We start from the raw sequence: 14,078 nt of genomic DNA, 5'->3' as shown, positions 1-14,078 counted from the left end.
TAGTCACTCAGGCCCCGCCCCCAGGTCCGCCAGCTGGTCTCAGAGCGGAGCTCAGACCGCGCCCAGTCCACCCTGAGGTCCCGCCCCACCGCTCAGACCCGCTCAGACCCCACCCCCAGGCCGCCTCAGGCTCCGCCCCGTCGCTCAGGCCCCGCCCCTCGGTGTCTGCTCAGACCCCGCCCGCATCCCCGCCCCTCCCGCGGAGCGCACTCCGGCCCCCTCCCGTTCCCGCCGTGCGGAGTTCGGATCCAGCCGGGATCCCGGCCTCGCGGCGCCGAGCTGAGGCCGCGCTGTCCTCGGCTCCTGCGCGGGTTCAGGGCTCGGGGCGCGGCCCGCCTTAGTGCCGGTAGGGGCCGTCTGCGCGTTTTGGGGCTTCACGCGTGCCGTAGCGCGGCCGGCGCCGGGTCGGAGGTCGGCGGGCGGGGCGGCCCTGCGCGCGCCGGTCAGGCTCCCTGCGGTCCTGCTCAGGCCGCGCTCCTCAGACCGTCCTCCGCCCGGCTATGGCGCTGAGCGACGAGCCCGCGGCCGGCGACCCCAAAGACGAGGCGCAGGAGGAGGCGCCGGCGCTCGGGCCCGCGCTGGAGGCGTTCGGCGAGAGCGCCGAGGTCCGCGCCCTGCTGGGCGGCCTGCGGGACGTGCTGGGCGAGCGCGCCGAGCGGGAAGCGGCCGAGGAGCGCTTCCGAGGTGAGGGGAGGTGAGGGCCGGGCCGATGGGCTGAGGGCTGGGGGCTGAGGGCCGGGGGCTGGGGGCCGGGGGCTGGGGGCTGAGGGCTGGGGGCCGGGGGCTGAGGGCTGAGGGCTGGGGGCTGAGGGCCGGGGGCTGAGGGCCGGGGGCTGAGGGCCGGGGGCCGAGGGCTGGGGGCTGAGGGCCGGGGGCTGGGGGCCGGGGGCTGGGGGCCGGGGGCCGAGGGCTGGGGGCTGGGGGCTGGGGGCCGGGGGCTGGGGGCCGGGGGCTGAGGGCCGGGGGCTGAGGGCTGGGGGCTGAGGGCCGGGGGCTGAGGGCTGAGGGCTGAGGGCTGGGGGCCGAGGGCTGGGGGCCGAGGGCTGGGGGCTGAGGGCTGAGGGCCGGGGGCCGGGGGCTGAGGGCCGGGGGCTGGGGGCTGAGGGCTGAGGGCTGGGGGCTGAGGGCTGAGGGCTGGGGGCTGGGGGCCGGGGGCTGAGGGCTGGGGGCTGAGGGCTGGGGGCTGAGGGCTGGGGGCCGAGGGCTGGGGGCTGAGGGCTGGGGGCCGAGGGCTGAGGGCCGGGGGCTGGGGGCTGAGGCTCTGGATGGGTGCGAGTGCAGAGTCGCCTGCTGCATGGCTTCTCTGGTTCCCTGAGGAGAGGCGAACCCATCTGGTGAGTGTTGACCCCACTGTGTGCGTATCTGTCACAGAGAGGCTGTGTGTGTGAGCCTGTGTGTGCATATACGTGTGTGAGGCTATGTGTCCATCCACATGTGTAAGGGTGTGTGTGCATCCACGTGTGTGAGCCTGTGTGTCCATCCATGTGTGTGTGAGGCAGTGTGTGCACATGTCAGTGAGGCTGTTTGTGCATGTGTGTAAGCCCGTGTGCACCCACATGTGTGTGAGGCTGTGTGTGCACGTGTCAGAGAGCCTGTGTGTACATCCACGTGTGAGGCTGTGTGTGCATGTGTGTGAGCCCATGTGCATCCACGTGTCTAACCCTGTGCACATAGTGTTAGACTATGTGCCCATGTGAGTCCTGTGTTGCACTATGTGAAATTGTATAAATGCATATCTTTGAGAGCCTTTGTGTACTTGTCTGCGTGTGAGTCTGTGTAATTTTGTTATGTGAGCTTTTGTACTCCCAGTATTCATGCAGCTGTGTGTGCTCACTCTCTTCTCTGGTGCTCTGTTGTGTATGCACCTATGTGTGTAGCTGTGTGCTTATACCTCTGTGTACCTGTGGTTCACACTCTGGTCTAGTCTTTTGTTGTGTATGTACCTTTGTGTACTCCTACCTGTGTGTAACTGTGTGCGCTCACACCTGTGTTTACTCACACCTGTATGTACATATACCTATGTGTGCTCACAGCTGTGTGTTCACACCTTTGTGTAGCTGTGTGCTCACACCTGTGCGTATCTTCATGTGTGCTCATACCTGTCTGCTCACAGCTGTATGTACCTGCGTGTACTCACACCTGTGTGTACCTTTGTGCTTACACCTGTCTGGATCTGTGTATGCACCTGTATGTGCTCACACCTGTGTGTGTATGCCTTTGGTGTGCCTCTGTGTGGATGTGTGTACTCACACACATGTCTGAGGATAGTAGTTTGTGTTCTCACACTGTGTGAACTTGTATAGACTTGGGTGTGTTGACTGTGTGTCTAGAACCAAATATGTGATTAGTTAACATGGACTGCAGCAAGTGTATTGTGATTTGATGACCTGCTTGTGTGCCAGTGTGTCTGTGGATGACGGTGTGGAGTCTATGTCAGTGTGGACTGTGTGTGTGTGGACTTTGATGTGTCTCAGTGTGGACTGTGATATGTGTTAGTGTGGATTGTGTGTGTGCCAGTAATGGATTGTGTCCATTTGGACTGTGTGTGTGTGTTCCCACAGTGTAGGAACTGCCTGGTGGGATGGAGCCTGCAGTTTGGGGATGGAATGGCAGGCCCTCATGGCAGCTGTTCAGGGGCACAGTGTGTGGGCTTCCCTGGGGCTAGGAGGGCCTGGTCAGGGTTGGATAGCAGTTTGTTGGCCTCAGTTGGCCAGATGGCCGCCTGATTGTGTCAGGCTTTCTCCCTGGGGCAGTCTGGGTGGTGGGGCTTCAGGAAAGGGTGGCAGGGCATGGGCTGTGGCAGAGGCAAACACCCGCGTTGATGCTGTTTGTCAGTTACTGAGTTCTCTGAGTTGTGTGGACCAGGGTGACCAGGACACTGTTCATGGGGTAACCACCCTGGGGCCAGTGGAAACCCATCTTCTGTTCCTGGGAAGCAGTCTAGGTGGGCAGCAGGTGAGGAGTGCCCAACCAGCCCTTGTGTTGGGCCGAAGCTAGGGCTGCTAGATCAGCAGGTTTGCAGGGCTTGGCAAGGCTGAGGTGGGGTTGTCGGACAGCAGAGCTGTAAGGGATGGAAGGGCTGTGTGTGCCAGAAAGGGTAGAACCTTGGCATGGCTCCTCACAGCGAGGAGGTGAGCGTGGGGTAGGAGGGGAGGACCCGGGAAGAGGGTGTGTGGAGCAGGAGGCCAGGCGTCCTCAGGGGTGCCAGAGGGTGGTAGAGGCACACCCGAGGTGAGGTGTGTGTTCAGGCATTGCAGGGTCTGAGCAAGGGCAGGTAGGGTGCTTTCTGAGGTTTCTGTGCACCTCTGGCTTAGTGGTGATGAAGTTCCATGTTGCTTCTCTTTTCAGTAATAATGGACAAATACCAGGAACAGCCTCACCTGTTGGACCCACACTTAGGTAAGCATTAGAAGACGACCATCCTGTTGATGCAGCCAGCGAAGAGGGGCAGGTGCTGTGTGTGTGTGTGTGTGTGTGTGTGTGTGTGTCCAGCAGGGGATGTTGGGGGGTGTATGTGTGTATGTGTGTCTGTGAGCTGGTGCCCATGAGATGCCAATACCACAGGGCAGAGAATTAGCACACTATGCCACCACGCTGGCGCCCCACCTTTTTTTTTTTTTAAGATTTATTTTTGTTGGAAAGTCAGACTTATAGAGAGGAGAGACAGAGAGAAAGATCTTCATCCACTGGCTCGCTTCCCAAGTAGCTGCAACGGCTGGAGCTGGGCTGATCCAAAACCAGGAGCTTCTGGTCTCCCACGCTGTGCAGGGTTCCAAGGCCTTGGGCTGTCCTGCACTGCCTTCCCAGGCCTTAGGCAGAGAGCTGGAAAGGAAGTGGAGCAGCTGGGACATGAACTGGCACCCATATGTCTACCCTTTTTTTTTTTTAAGGTTTGTTTATGTATTTGAAAGGCAGAACAGCAGATAGAGACTGGGGAGAGAGAGAGGAAGACAGAGACAAATGTTTTCCCTTTGCTAGTTCACTCCCCAGATACCTGTGACTGCAAAAGCTGGGCCAGGAGCTCCAGTGGTGTCCCCATGGGAGTGGCACGGACCCATACCCTGGAGTCCTTGTCTCCCGCCTTCCCAGATACAGCAGGAGGAAGCTGGATGGAAGGTGGGCTGATTGAAGACCTGGCGCTCGGGTGTAGCAGGTGGTAGCTTAGCCTGCTATGCTACCTGTCAGTTCCTATTTTACATGTTTTTTTTTTTTTTTAAGTTTTATTTTAATTTTTATTGGAAAGGCAGATACGTAGAGAAAGGAGTAAGAGACAGAAAAATATCTTCTGTCCGATGATTCACTCCCCAAGTGACTGCAACGGCCGGTGTTGTGCCGATCCGAAATGAGGAGCCAGGACCTTCTTCTGGGTCTCCCACGGGTGCAGGGTCCCAAGGCTTTGGGCCATCCTCGACTGCTTTCCCAGGCCACAAGCAGGGAGCTGGATGTGAAGCGGGGCTGCCGGGACAGGAATCGGCACCCATATGGGATCCTGTGCCTGGCCTTCAACTTGAAACTTGATGGGCCGTGTGTGGACTTCAGGCGAGAGGGGATGAGTGAGTTGTGAGTGTTTTCCTGGTCTCTGAGCTTAGGCTGGCAGTGGCTGGGCCTCAGGGCCCACACCGACGGCTGCTGTTTTTATTTTTGTGAGGGGAGAGTTCAGTTGCACCCCTCCTGAGTGGGGATCTGGTTTGTGTGGGGCAGTGCTGAAGGGCAGTTGTCCTCAGGTGTCCTCTGAGGTGTCCTCTGAAGGGCACGCGTGGTGGGGTTGGGAGAACTAGACGTTTATACTGATTTTAGATTAAATTGTGTTCCTGTCCACACTGTGTGTCCTTGCCAAGACTGTGTTTGAATCTTTGAAACCTTTAACCTTTTCCTGCATAAATTTAATGCTGCTCATTAAAGGGGGAAAGGGATTTTTTTTTCTGGTATTTTATTGCTGCCTGTTGAGGGTAAATTAATTTTTGCATTTACCTTAAGTTACTGTCTAAAAAGTATAGATTTTTTTTTTGGAAGGCAGAGTGACAGAGCGATACAGAAAGAAACCTCCCACTTGCCGTTTACTCCCAAGTCCCTCGGGAGCGGGCCTGCCGCCAGGAGCTGTGAACTTGGCGCCCAAGGACTGCCTTCCAGATGCATCAGTGGAAGCTGGAAGAGAGTGGGCTAGCCAAGACCTGGTTCTTCCATGGGAAGATGTTGTCACAGGTTGTCTAACATACCACACCACACCACACCACACCATACCTCACTGTACCACACCACACCACACCACACCACACCACACCACACCACACCGTACCTCACCACACTACACCACACCACACCACACCACCCCACCCCACTCCACGCCACACCACATCTCGCCCCACCTCACCACACCACATTACGCCACACCTCACCACACCACACGACACTATACCACATCTCGCCACACCTCACCACACCATACCACACCATGCTACACCATACCACTCCATTCCATGCCACACCACATTTCACTACAATACCCACGCCATGCCACACCATGCCGCACCACACCACACCACACCACAGCACACCTCACCACAGCACACCACAGCACACTACACCACACCTCACCACAGCACACCACAGCACAGCACACCACACCTCACCATGCTACACCTCACCTCACCACACCACACCACACCATACCACACCACACCACACCATACCTCACCACACTGCCTGCGTAAAATTTTGTGGATTTTATCCCTGTGTCCCTCTTTTTTTTTTATGTCCATATTGTTTCCTTCTTGTATCTGAGGTAAAGGGGGATATTGAGGGAGAAACCCCACCCAGTTTCCCACCCACCCCAGGTCCTGGATGTGGGGCATGCTCTGAGATACTTGCTCAAGTGGATTTAATAGTTCATCAGTTATGAATCGCTGCCATTTTCGCCACTCCCAGCTCGGTGAGGTCGTTGAAGAATCCACTGATTGACATAGTCCATCATAGAGTCTTCATTTGTCCAGTATTTCGCTGCCAACATATAGCTGAGGTGGTTGATTGACTTATTCTTTCTTCTGTCTTTTCTTGGCTTGGGTTCTGAGTCCAGCAGTTCGACTGGGGAGATCCCCAAAGAAACTGAGGTATTCCCAGACCAGATTCTTGTATGTTCTAGCAAGCACAGGGCCCGGCACAGTCCATCACCACGATCAGCTGGTGGTTGCAATTGCTGGGTTGGATCTGTTTTAAGTCCCGACTTCCACTGGAACCAATGGGTGTTGCAGTCCAGCCTGGTTCTGCCCAGCACATACTTGGCCCTCACATCAACCACTGGGAGTGTCCCTCTACTTTTCAAGTCTATGAAAGCATTAAACAACCTTAAGAAAAAATTGGTTATTTTTGGATGGCTCCCAGAAACTCTTTTTTTAAAAATTTATTTTTATTGGACAGTCAGATATACAGAGAAGAGGAGGAACAGAAAAAATCTTGCTTCCACTGATTCTCCCTCAAAGTGGCCACAACGGCCTGAGTGGAGCCGATCTGAAGCCAGGAGCCAGGAACCTCTTCTGGGTCTTCCACATGGATGCAGAGTCCCTGGGCTTTGGGATTGCTTTCCCAGGCCACAAACAGGGAGTTGGATGGGAAGCGGGGCTGCCGGGATTAGAACTGGCGCCTATATGGGATCCCGACAGGTGCAAGGCCAGGACCTCAGCTGCCAGGCTATCGCGCCGGGCCCTGAAATTTTTTTTTTTACTTGATTTCTAGGAATGCTTTTTATTCTGTGAAACTATCTATGTTATGTGTTCTGACCATTGTTGCTGGTGTCTGTGCTGTACCACAATGATCGCCTCCATTCTTGTATTTCTAAGTAAGCTTTATAAAGTTTATATATAGACGTGTGTGTGTTTATTTAAAAGGCAGAGGGAGGCTGTCAGGTCTGTCCCTTGGGGCACTCCACAGATGCCCCTGGGACTGCTGAACAGGCCACATCTGGCCTGTAGCCCCACCGGAGTCGTCCCCAGGGAGGCAGGGACCCACGTGCCCACCCGAGGTCTGCTGCCTGTTAGAGCAGTGGATGGATAGCAGAGCTGAGTTGAACCCAGGCATCGTGCTGTGCAGTTGGGTGTCCCAACTGGGGTCTCAAGGGCTCTGCTAAGTGCCCTCTTCCAACGTCATGGTGATGCTGAGTTTAGGAGCAAACGTTTGGTGTATTTTTCCCTAGAATGGATGATGAACTTGCTGTTGGACATCGTGCAAGATAAGACGGCTCCAACTGCACTCGTACACCTGGCTTTTAAATTTCTTTACATCATCACCAAGGTAATGTTTGTATAGTGCTTGAAAGTTGTCACTTTTTTTTTTTTAAGTAACTTGTTTTTATTGGAAAGGCAGATTTATGGAGAGAAGGAAACAGAAAGATCTTCTGTCCATTCCTTAAGTGGCCACAATGGCTGGAGCTGAGCTGATCCGAAGCCAGGAGCCAGGAGTTCCTTCTGGGTCTTCCACATGGGTGCAGGTTCCGAGGCTTTGGGCTGTCCTCGATTGTTTTCCGTGCCACAGGCAGGGAGCTGGATGGGCAGTGGAGCAGCTGGGACACAAATTGGTGTCCATGGAATCCCAGCATGTGCAAGGCAAGGATTTAGTCACTGAGCTTTTGGGCCCTAGAGTTGTCACTTTTTGTATTATTTATTTTAGAAGCTTGATTTATTTATTTGAAAGGGAAAGTTGGAGAAAGTCGGGGAGAGACAGAGAAAGACCTTCCATCTCTGGTTCATTCTTCAGATGGCTGCAGTAGTCAGGCCTGGGCCAGGTTGAATACAAGTGTCTGGAACTCCATCAGCCTCCCTGTAAGTGTTGGGCCGAAGCTGCCGGGCTGAACCGGTGCTTGAACCGGTGCTCCTCTGGTGCTTATAGAGTGAGGCTTTAGCCACTGAGCCATGGCGCAGGGCCCTGGTGGGAAAAAGGGAATTGTAATTATGTTAAAAGCTCAAACTCTGTCTTTGGCAGGTTCGAGGATACAAAGTATTTCTTCGTTTATTTCCTCATGAAGTAGTGAATGTAGAGCCTGTTTTGGACATGTTCACCCACCAGAACCCTAAAGACCACGAGGTAAGCGCCCTTCCCTGTGCCAGCCCCGTCCCATGCCAGCCCCGTCCCTCACTGTGTCTCTGCTGTTGCCCAGCCGACATCCTCACCCAGTGTTGTGTGCATGCTGATTTCTGTTCTACTGAGAAGGCAGAATGACAGGCACACAGAGCGAGAGCTCCTCCGTCTGTTGGCTCACTCCCTGGATGCTGCATGAGGCCTGGAGCCGAGAACTCCCTGGAGCTCCCATGTGGATGGAACCGTCCTCGGCTGCATCCCAGGACGGGGGCTTGGGAGCAGTGCAGTCTGGACTGGGCTGGCTCAACCTGCTGGGCCACGACACCTGGCTTGGCTTGATTTGAGAGAGAGAGATGTGCAGAGCTCCCATCTGCTGTCCAGTCCTCAGATGCCTGCGTTGTAGGGGCTGAAGCCAGGAGCTGAGAACTCTGTCCAGGTCTTCCAGGGCGGTGGCGGAGCCCACGCTGAACCATCACTGCTCCTTCCAGGGGCTGCACTCGCGGGGTCAGTAGTCAGACTAGGAATCGAACCCAGGCACTTTTAGGCGTTATACACCATGACTGCCTGACTGAAGACCTGCCCAAGCCATCTGGGTGACTTGAAGTGTGGCTGTGTTGGGGCTCCCAAGGTCATGTCTGGGTTGGGGGCTCCCAGAACTCAGTGTGGAGTCCTGGGGGGTGGGGGTGGAGCTCCCAGAGCTTTCCCTGTGAGTGTCACACAGGGCACTGTGACCCCTGCCTGTAGCAGTGGCTGTGTCTGCCGCAGAAGTGCAGGTGTTGGAGGGACGGGGAGGCTGCTCCTGGGCACTGCAGAAGGCCCAGGGACTCGCCCTTGCTAGCAGGGGTTGGCTGGGCCCTTCTGGAGCCTGGCCAGTAGCTTCCGGCTTGGGGTGTGGTGGGGGGCGCTGTCTGCGGGAGCGTGCATGGGGAGGGATGCAGGTGGTTTTTTTTGCCTCCACCTTCCATTTGTTAAAGAAAGTGAAGGTACTGGAACAAAAGTAGAAATTGTTGCTATAAATTTTTTTAAGCACTTTTAAAAAAAAGATTTATTTATTTACTTATTTATTTATTTATTTATTTTTAAAGATTTTATTATTATTGGAAAGCCGGATATACAGAGAGGAGGAGAGACAGAGAGGAAGATCTTCCATCCGATGTTTCACTCCCCAAGTGAGCCGCAACGGGCTGGTGCGCGCCAATCCGAAGCCGGGAACCAGGAACCTCTTCCAGGTCTCCCACGCGGGTGCAGTGTCCCAGTGCATTGGGCCGTCCTCGACTGCTTTCCCAGGCCACAAGCAGGGAGCTGGATGGGAAGTGGAGCTGCCGGGGATTTATTTATTTTTGTCGCAAAGTCAGATATACAGAGAGGAGGAGAGACAGAGAGGAAGATCTTCCATCCGATGATTCATTCCCCAAGTGACTACAACGGCCAGAGCTGAGCTGATCTGAAGCCAGGAGCCAGGAACTTCCTCCAGGTCTCCCATGTGGGCGCAGGATCCCAAGGCCTTGGACCATCCTGGACTGCTTTCCCAGGCCACAAGCAGGAAACTGGATGGGAAGTGGGGCTGCTGGGACTAGAACCGGCGCCTGTATGAGATCCTGGTGCGCCCAAAGCGAGGACTATAGCCGCTAGGCCACGCTGCCGGGCTCCTGCTATAGATTTAATGTAGCTACTTCTCAGTGAACAGATAAGAAATTAACATAATTGTAAATTGAATTTGTAAATCATCAAAATGTATTAAAATTTTATTTTTAAGATTTATTCATTTATTTTTATTGGAATGACAGATTTATCAAGAGAAGGAGAGACAGAGAGGAAGGTCTTTCGTCTGCTGGTTTACTCCCCAAATGGCCACAGTGGCTGAAACTGGGCTGATCTGAAGCCAGGAGCCAGGAACAAGGAGCCAGGAGCCTCTTCTGGGTCTCCCACGCGGGTGCAGGGGCCCACGGCTTTGGGCCGTCCTTGACTGCTTTCTCAGGCCACAGGCAGGGAGCTGGATGGGAAGTGGAACTGCTAGGACAACAACTGTTATCTGTGTATGATGCTAGCGCCTGGCAGATAAAGGATTAACTTGTTGAATCACTCCATCGTCCTTTTTAAAATCTCTGTTTGGGACTGATGCAGTAGTGTGCTAGGCTAATCCTCTGGCTGCCGCGTGGGCATCCCATTTGGGCACCAGCTCAAGTCCCAGATGCTCCATTTCCCATCCAGCTCTCCTTAATGGCCTGGAAAACAGTGGAGGACGGCCCGAGTCCTAGGACTCTGCACCCGTGTGGGAGACCTGGGAGAGCTCCTGGCTCCTAGCTCTGGATTGGCTCAGGTCCGGCCATTGGGCCATTTGGAGAGTGAACCAGCAGGTGAAAGTGCTCCTTCTGTCTTGTGTTCCCTGTGTAATTCTATCTTACAACTAAAAATAAGTCACTCTTTTTTAAAAGAAGAAACTGTTTTTATCCATTGAAGGGTGTCTGTACGGAGAAGCTGTTCGACTGATGGTTTAGGTGATTTGCACTGATGTGTGTGTGGCTGTGCAGGCGCTCGGCTCAGGCCCTGGGAGGGCCGTGGGGTTTACGGCTTCTGCTGCGGCCTGGGGTAGGCAGGCAAGGCAGCAGCACTGAGTGTCCCTATTGCCCTATTGCCCTCCTAGACCTGGGAGACACGCTACATGCTCTTACTGTGGCTCTCTGTGACCTGTCTGGTCCCTTTTGACTTTGCCCGCTTCGACGGGAACCTCCTCTCACAGCCGGAGTGCAGGCGGATGCCCGTCATGGACCGCATACTGAGTGTCGCAGAGGTGAGTTGCAGGCGTTGCCGAGTTGGGTTAGGTGGACCAGCTTCTGCGAGGTACAGTCTGCTGTGATAAACCCCTCCAGTAAATCCCACTGAGAAGAGGGAGCAGGCGACATCTACAGGTCAGAGTGATCATCGCAGGAAAACTGGAAAACACTGAATTGAAGTCTGTCAGATACTTTTTTTTTTTTTTTTTTAAGATTTACTTTTTATTGGAAAGGCAGATATACAGAGAGGAGAGACAAAGGAAGATCTTCCGTCTGATGATTCACTCCTCAAACGGCTGCAATGGCCGGAGTTGAGCCGATCTGAGGCCAGGAACTTCCTCCAGGTCTCCCATATGTGCATGGTCCCAAGGCTTTGGGCCATCCTTGACTGCTTTCCCAGGCCATAAGCAGGGAGCTGGATGGGAAGTGGGGCTGCCGGGATTAGAACCAAATCCCTGTATGGGATCCTGGCGTGTGCACGGCGAGGACTTTAGCTGCTAGGCTACCGTGCTTGCCCTAGATTCTTCTTTTTTTAGTTAAATTTTATTTTTGATGTTGTTTATATAATTGACAAGAATGCAGACCCATGAGGACCCTGAGTAGTGGGGAGGGTCGAGGTATGGCGGAGGTGGGTGAGACATGTTTCCGATTTCCCTTTCCTTTCCTTTTCTCCTGTCTCTGCGGGGCACAGGGGGGCTGCTCTCAGGGTGGGGGATGTCACGTGATGTGCAGAAGAACGACTCAGGCTATCGCTCGAGTGCTTTAAGAGTTGCTGTGGAGAAAATCCTGGCACGATCCCTTGGCTGACAGGGTCCATGCTAGTGTATCTGCTTGGCCAGACACTTGACACCAGAGCTCGACCCGGAGAGCGGCCTGATCTGCTGTGCTGTCTGCTCACACGGCACTTGGCATCCTCTGCAGGCCCCGGCGAGCTGGTCCCCTGCGTGGTCCCCTGCGTTGTCTGTTCACATGGCACTTGGCGTCCTCTGCGTGGTCGCTTGCGCTGTCTGCTCACACAGCACTCAGCGTCCTCTTTGTGGTCCCCTGCGCTGTCTGCTCACACGGCACTCGGCATCCCCTGCATGGTCCCCTGCGCTGGTCTGCTCACATGGCACTCGGCGTCCTATGTGTGGTCCCCTGCGCTGTCTGCTCACACGGCACTCGGCGTCCCCTGCGTGGTCCCCTGCGCTGTCTGCTGACACGGCACTCAGCGTCCTCTTTGTGGTCCCCTGCGCTGTCTGCTCACACAGCACTCAGCGTCCTCTGTGTGGTCCCCTGCGCTGTCTGCTCACACGGCACTCGGCATCCCCTGTGTGGTCCCCTGCGTGGTCCCCTGCGCTGTCTGCTCACACGGCACTCGGCGTCCCCTGCGTGGTCCCCTGCGCTGTCTGCTGACACGGCACTCAGCGTCCTCTTTGTGGTCCCCTGCGCTGTCTGCTCACACAGCACTCAGCGTCCCCTGTGTGGTCCCCTGCGCTGTCTGCTCACACGGCACTCGGCATCCCCTGCATGGTCCCCTGCGCTGTCTGCTCACACGGCACTCGGCATCCCCTGTGTGGTCCCCTGCGTGGTCCCCTGCGCTGTCTGCTCACACGGCACTCGGCGTCCTATGTGTGGTCCCCTGCGCTGTCTGCTCACACGGCACTCAGCGTCCCCTGCGTGGTCCCCTGCGCTGTCTGCTCACATGGCACTCAGCGTCCTCTTTGTGGTCCCCTGCGCTGTCTGCTCACACGGCACTCGGCATCCCCTGCATGGTCCCCTGCATGGTCCCCTGCGCTGGTCTGCTCACATGGCACTCGGCGTCCTATGTGTGGTCCCCTGCGCTGTCTGCTCACACGGCACTCGGCGTCCCCTGCGTGGTCCCCTGCGTGGTCCCCTGCGCTGTCTGCTCACACGGCACTCAGCGTCCCCGCGTGGTCCCCTGCGCTGTCTACTCACACGGCACTCAGCGTCCCCTGCATGGTCTCCTGTGCTGTCTGCTCACACGGCACTCGGCGTCCTCTGTGTGGTCCCCTGCGTGGTCCCCTGCGCTGTCTGCTCACACAGCACTTGGCGTCCCCTGCGTGGTCCCCTGTGCTGTCTGCTCACACAGCACTTGGCGTCCCCTGCGTGGTCCCCTGCGTGGTCCCCTCATGGTCCCTAGCACTTGAGGAAGCCCAGTCCTGATGTGCAGGTGGCCCCAGGTTGGACCACAAATCTTGTGATCAGGAGTTGTGAGTCCAGTGGTCCAACTGGGGAGTCCCCCAAGAAACCTCACCGGGGTGACCCCAGACCTGACTCCTGCATGTGCCAGCCCTGGCTCTCATGCACTCTTGTGGGAGCTATAGTCCAGCAGAGGGGTGCCCGCGGTTTCCCAACGAGGCTCATCCCAGTCCTGGATCCTGCACTTTCCAGTCTGATGAGACTGGACGCTGTTCTGGCACTTACTCGTGGATGCTGTGGCTAAGCCTGGCCAGTCAGCATTTACACTGACCCTTACATGTGCCCAGCTCCCGTGCAGGCTGACAGTTGTGGCAGGCCTGCCCAGTCCCAGCTCTCACGCTCGCCAAGCTCTGATGCTGCACATGACGCTGTGTGATTGCTTGACTCTCTTGACCTGCTTGTTGTTTGCTGCTTCATAAATAAGCACCCAACCACTCATTTCACAATCCGTAGGCCCTGCCTAGCTTAACTGGATCCTTCCCCACCTGTTTTTTTCCTTGTAAAGATTTATTTGTTTTATTTGAAAGGCAGAGTGAGAGAGAGATCGATCTTCCATCCTCTAGCTGGCTGCGCAAATGGCCACAATGACCAGGGCTGGACTGGTTGGAGGCCAGGAGTCAGGAGCTTTTGGGGTTCCCATGTGGGTGCTTTCCCAAACCGTTAGCAGGGAGCTGGATTGGAAGCATCTGGGGATTAAACCTGTGTCCATAGGTTGGACCTGTGCTGATGATACTGGTGCTGCAAACCAGTGGCTTTACTCACTGTACCTCACTGCTCACCCCACTGTCCTCGTGCCTCACAGCTCCTGTTAATCCATCACCACTCATAGGGCAGGTCAGCTTTGCGTGTGGGAAGTCCCAGGTGGGAGCCAGTGCTGGCATTTGCATGTACTCCTCCGACGCTGCAGATTTTCTGATAAGCCAGAAGAGAGTGCAGTGTCCTGGAGTCATGGTACCTTGCAGCATAGTCCCCCGTGCAGCTCACACAGGGAGGGGGCCCAGGTGGGAGTGGCCAGGCAGGCTGCTGCGCTGTCTC

At 55.7% G+C, this 14,078-nt stretch overlaps 1 protein-coding gene across 2 annotated transcripts in view; it reads left to right on the top strand.

The window, feature by feature from the left end:
- The first annotated feature begins 496 nt into the window (after nucleotides 1-496).
- The window catches only part of TBCD (tubulin folding cofactor D), a 133,920-nt gene continuing 120,338 nt past the window's right edge, over nucleotides 497-14,078 (top strand). For both annotated transcript variants that reach the window (XM_058676546.1, XM_058676545.1), the window contains exons 1-5: nucleotides 497-684; nucleotides 3,349-3,399; nucleotides 7,187-7,284; nucleotides 7,972-8,073; nucleotides 10,712-10,858. In XM_058676546.1, coding sequence (XP_058532529.1) covers nucleotides 501-684; nucleotides 3,349-3,399; nucleotides 7,187-7,284; nucleotides 7,972-8,073; nucleotides 10,712-10,858 — 582 coding nt within the window. In that variant the 5' untranslated portion in view covers nucleotides 497-500. The remainder of the gene's footprint in view (nucleotides 685-3,348; nucleotides 3,400-7,186; nucleotides 7,285-7,971; nucleotides 8,074-10,711; nucleotides 10,859-14,078) is intronic.

Source organism: Ochotona princeps, chromosome 17 (genome assembly GCF_030435755.1).
Source record: "Ochotona princeps isolate mOchPri1 chromosome 17, mOchPri1.hap1, whole genome shotgun sequence".
NCBI lineage: Eukaryota > Metazoa > Chordata > Mammalia > Lagomorpha > Ochotonidae > Ochotona > Ochotona princeps.
Note: the sequence above shows the minus strand (reverse complement) of the source record. Positions and strands in the feature narration are given on the sequence as shown.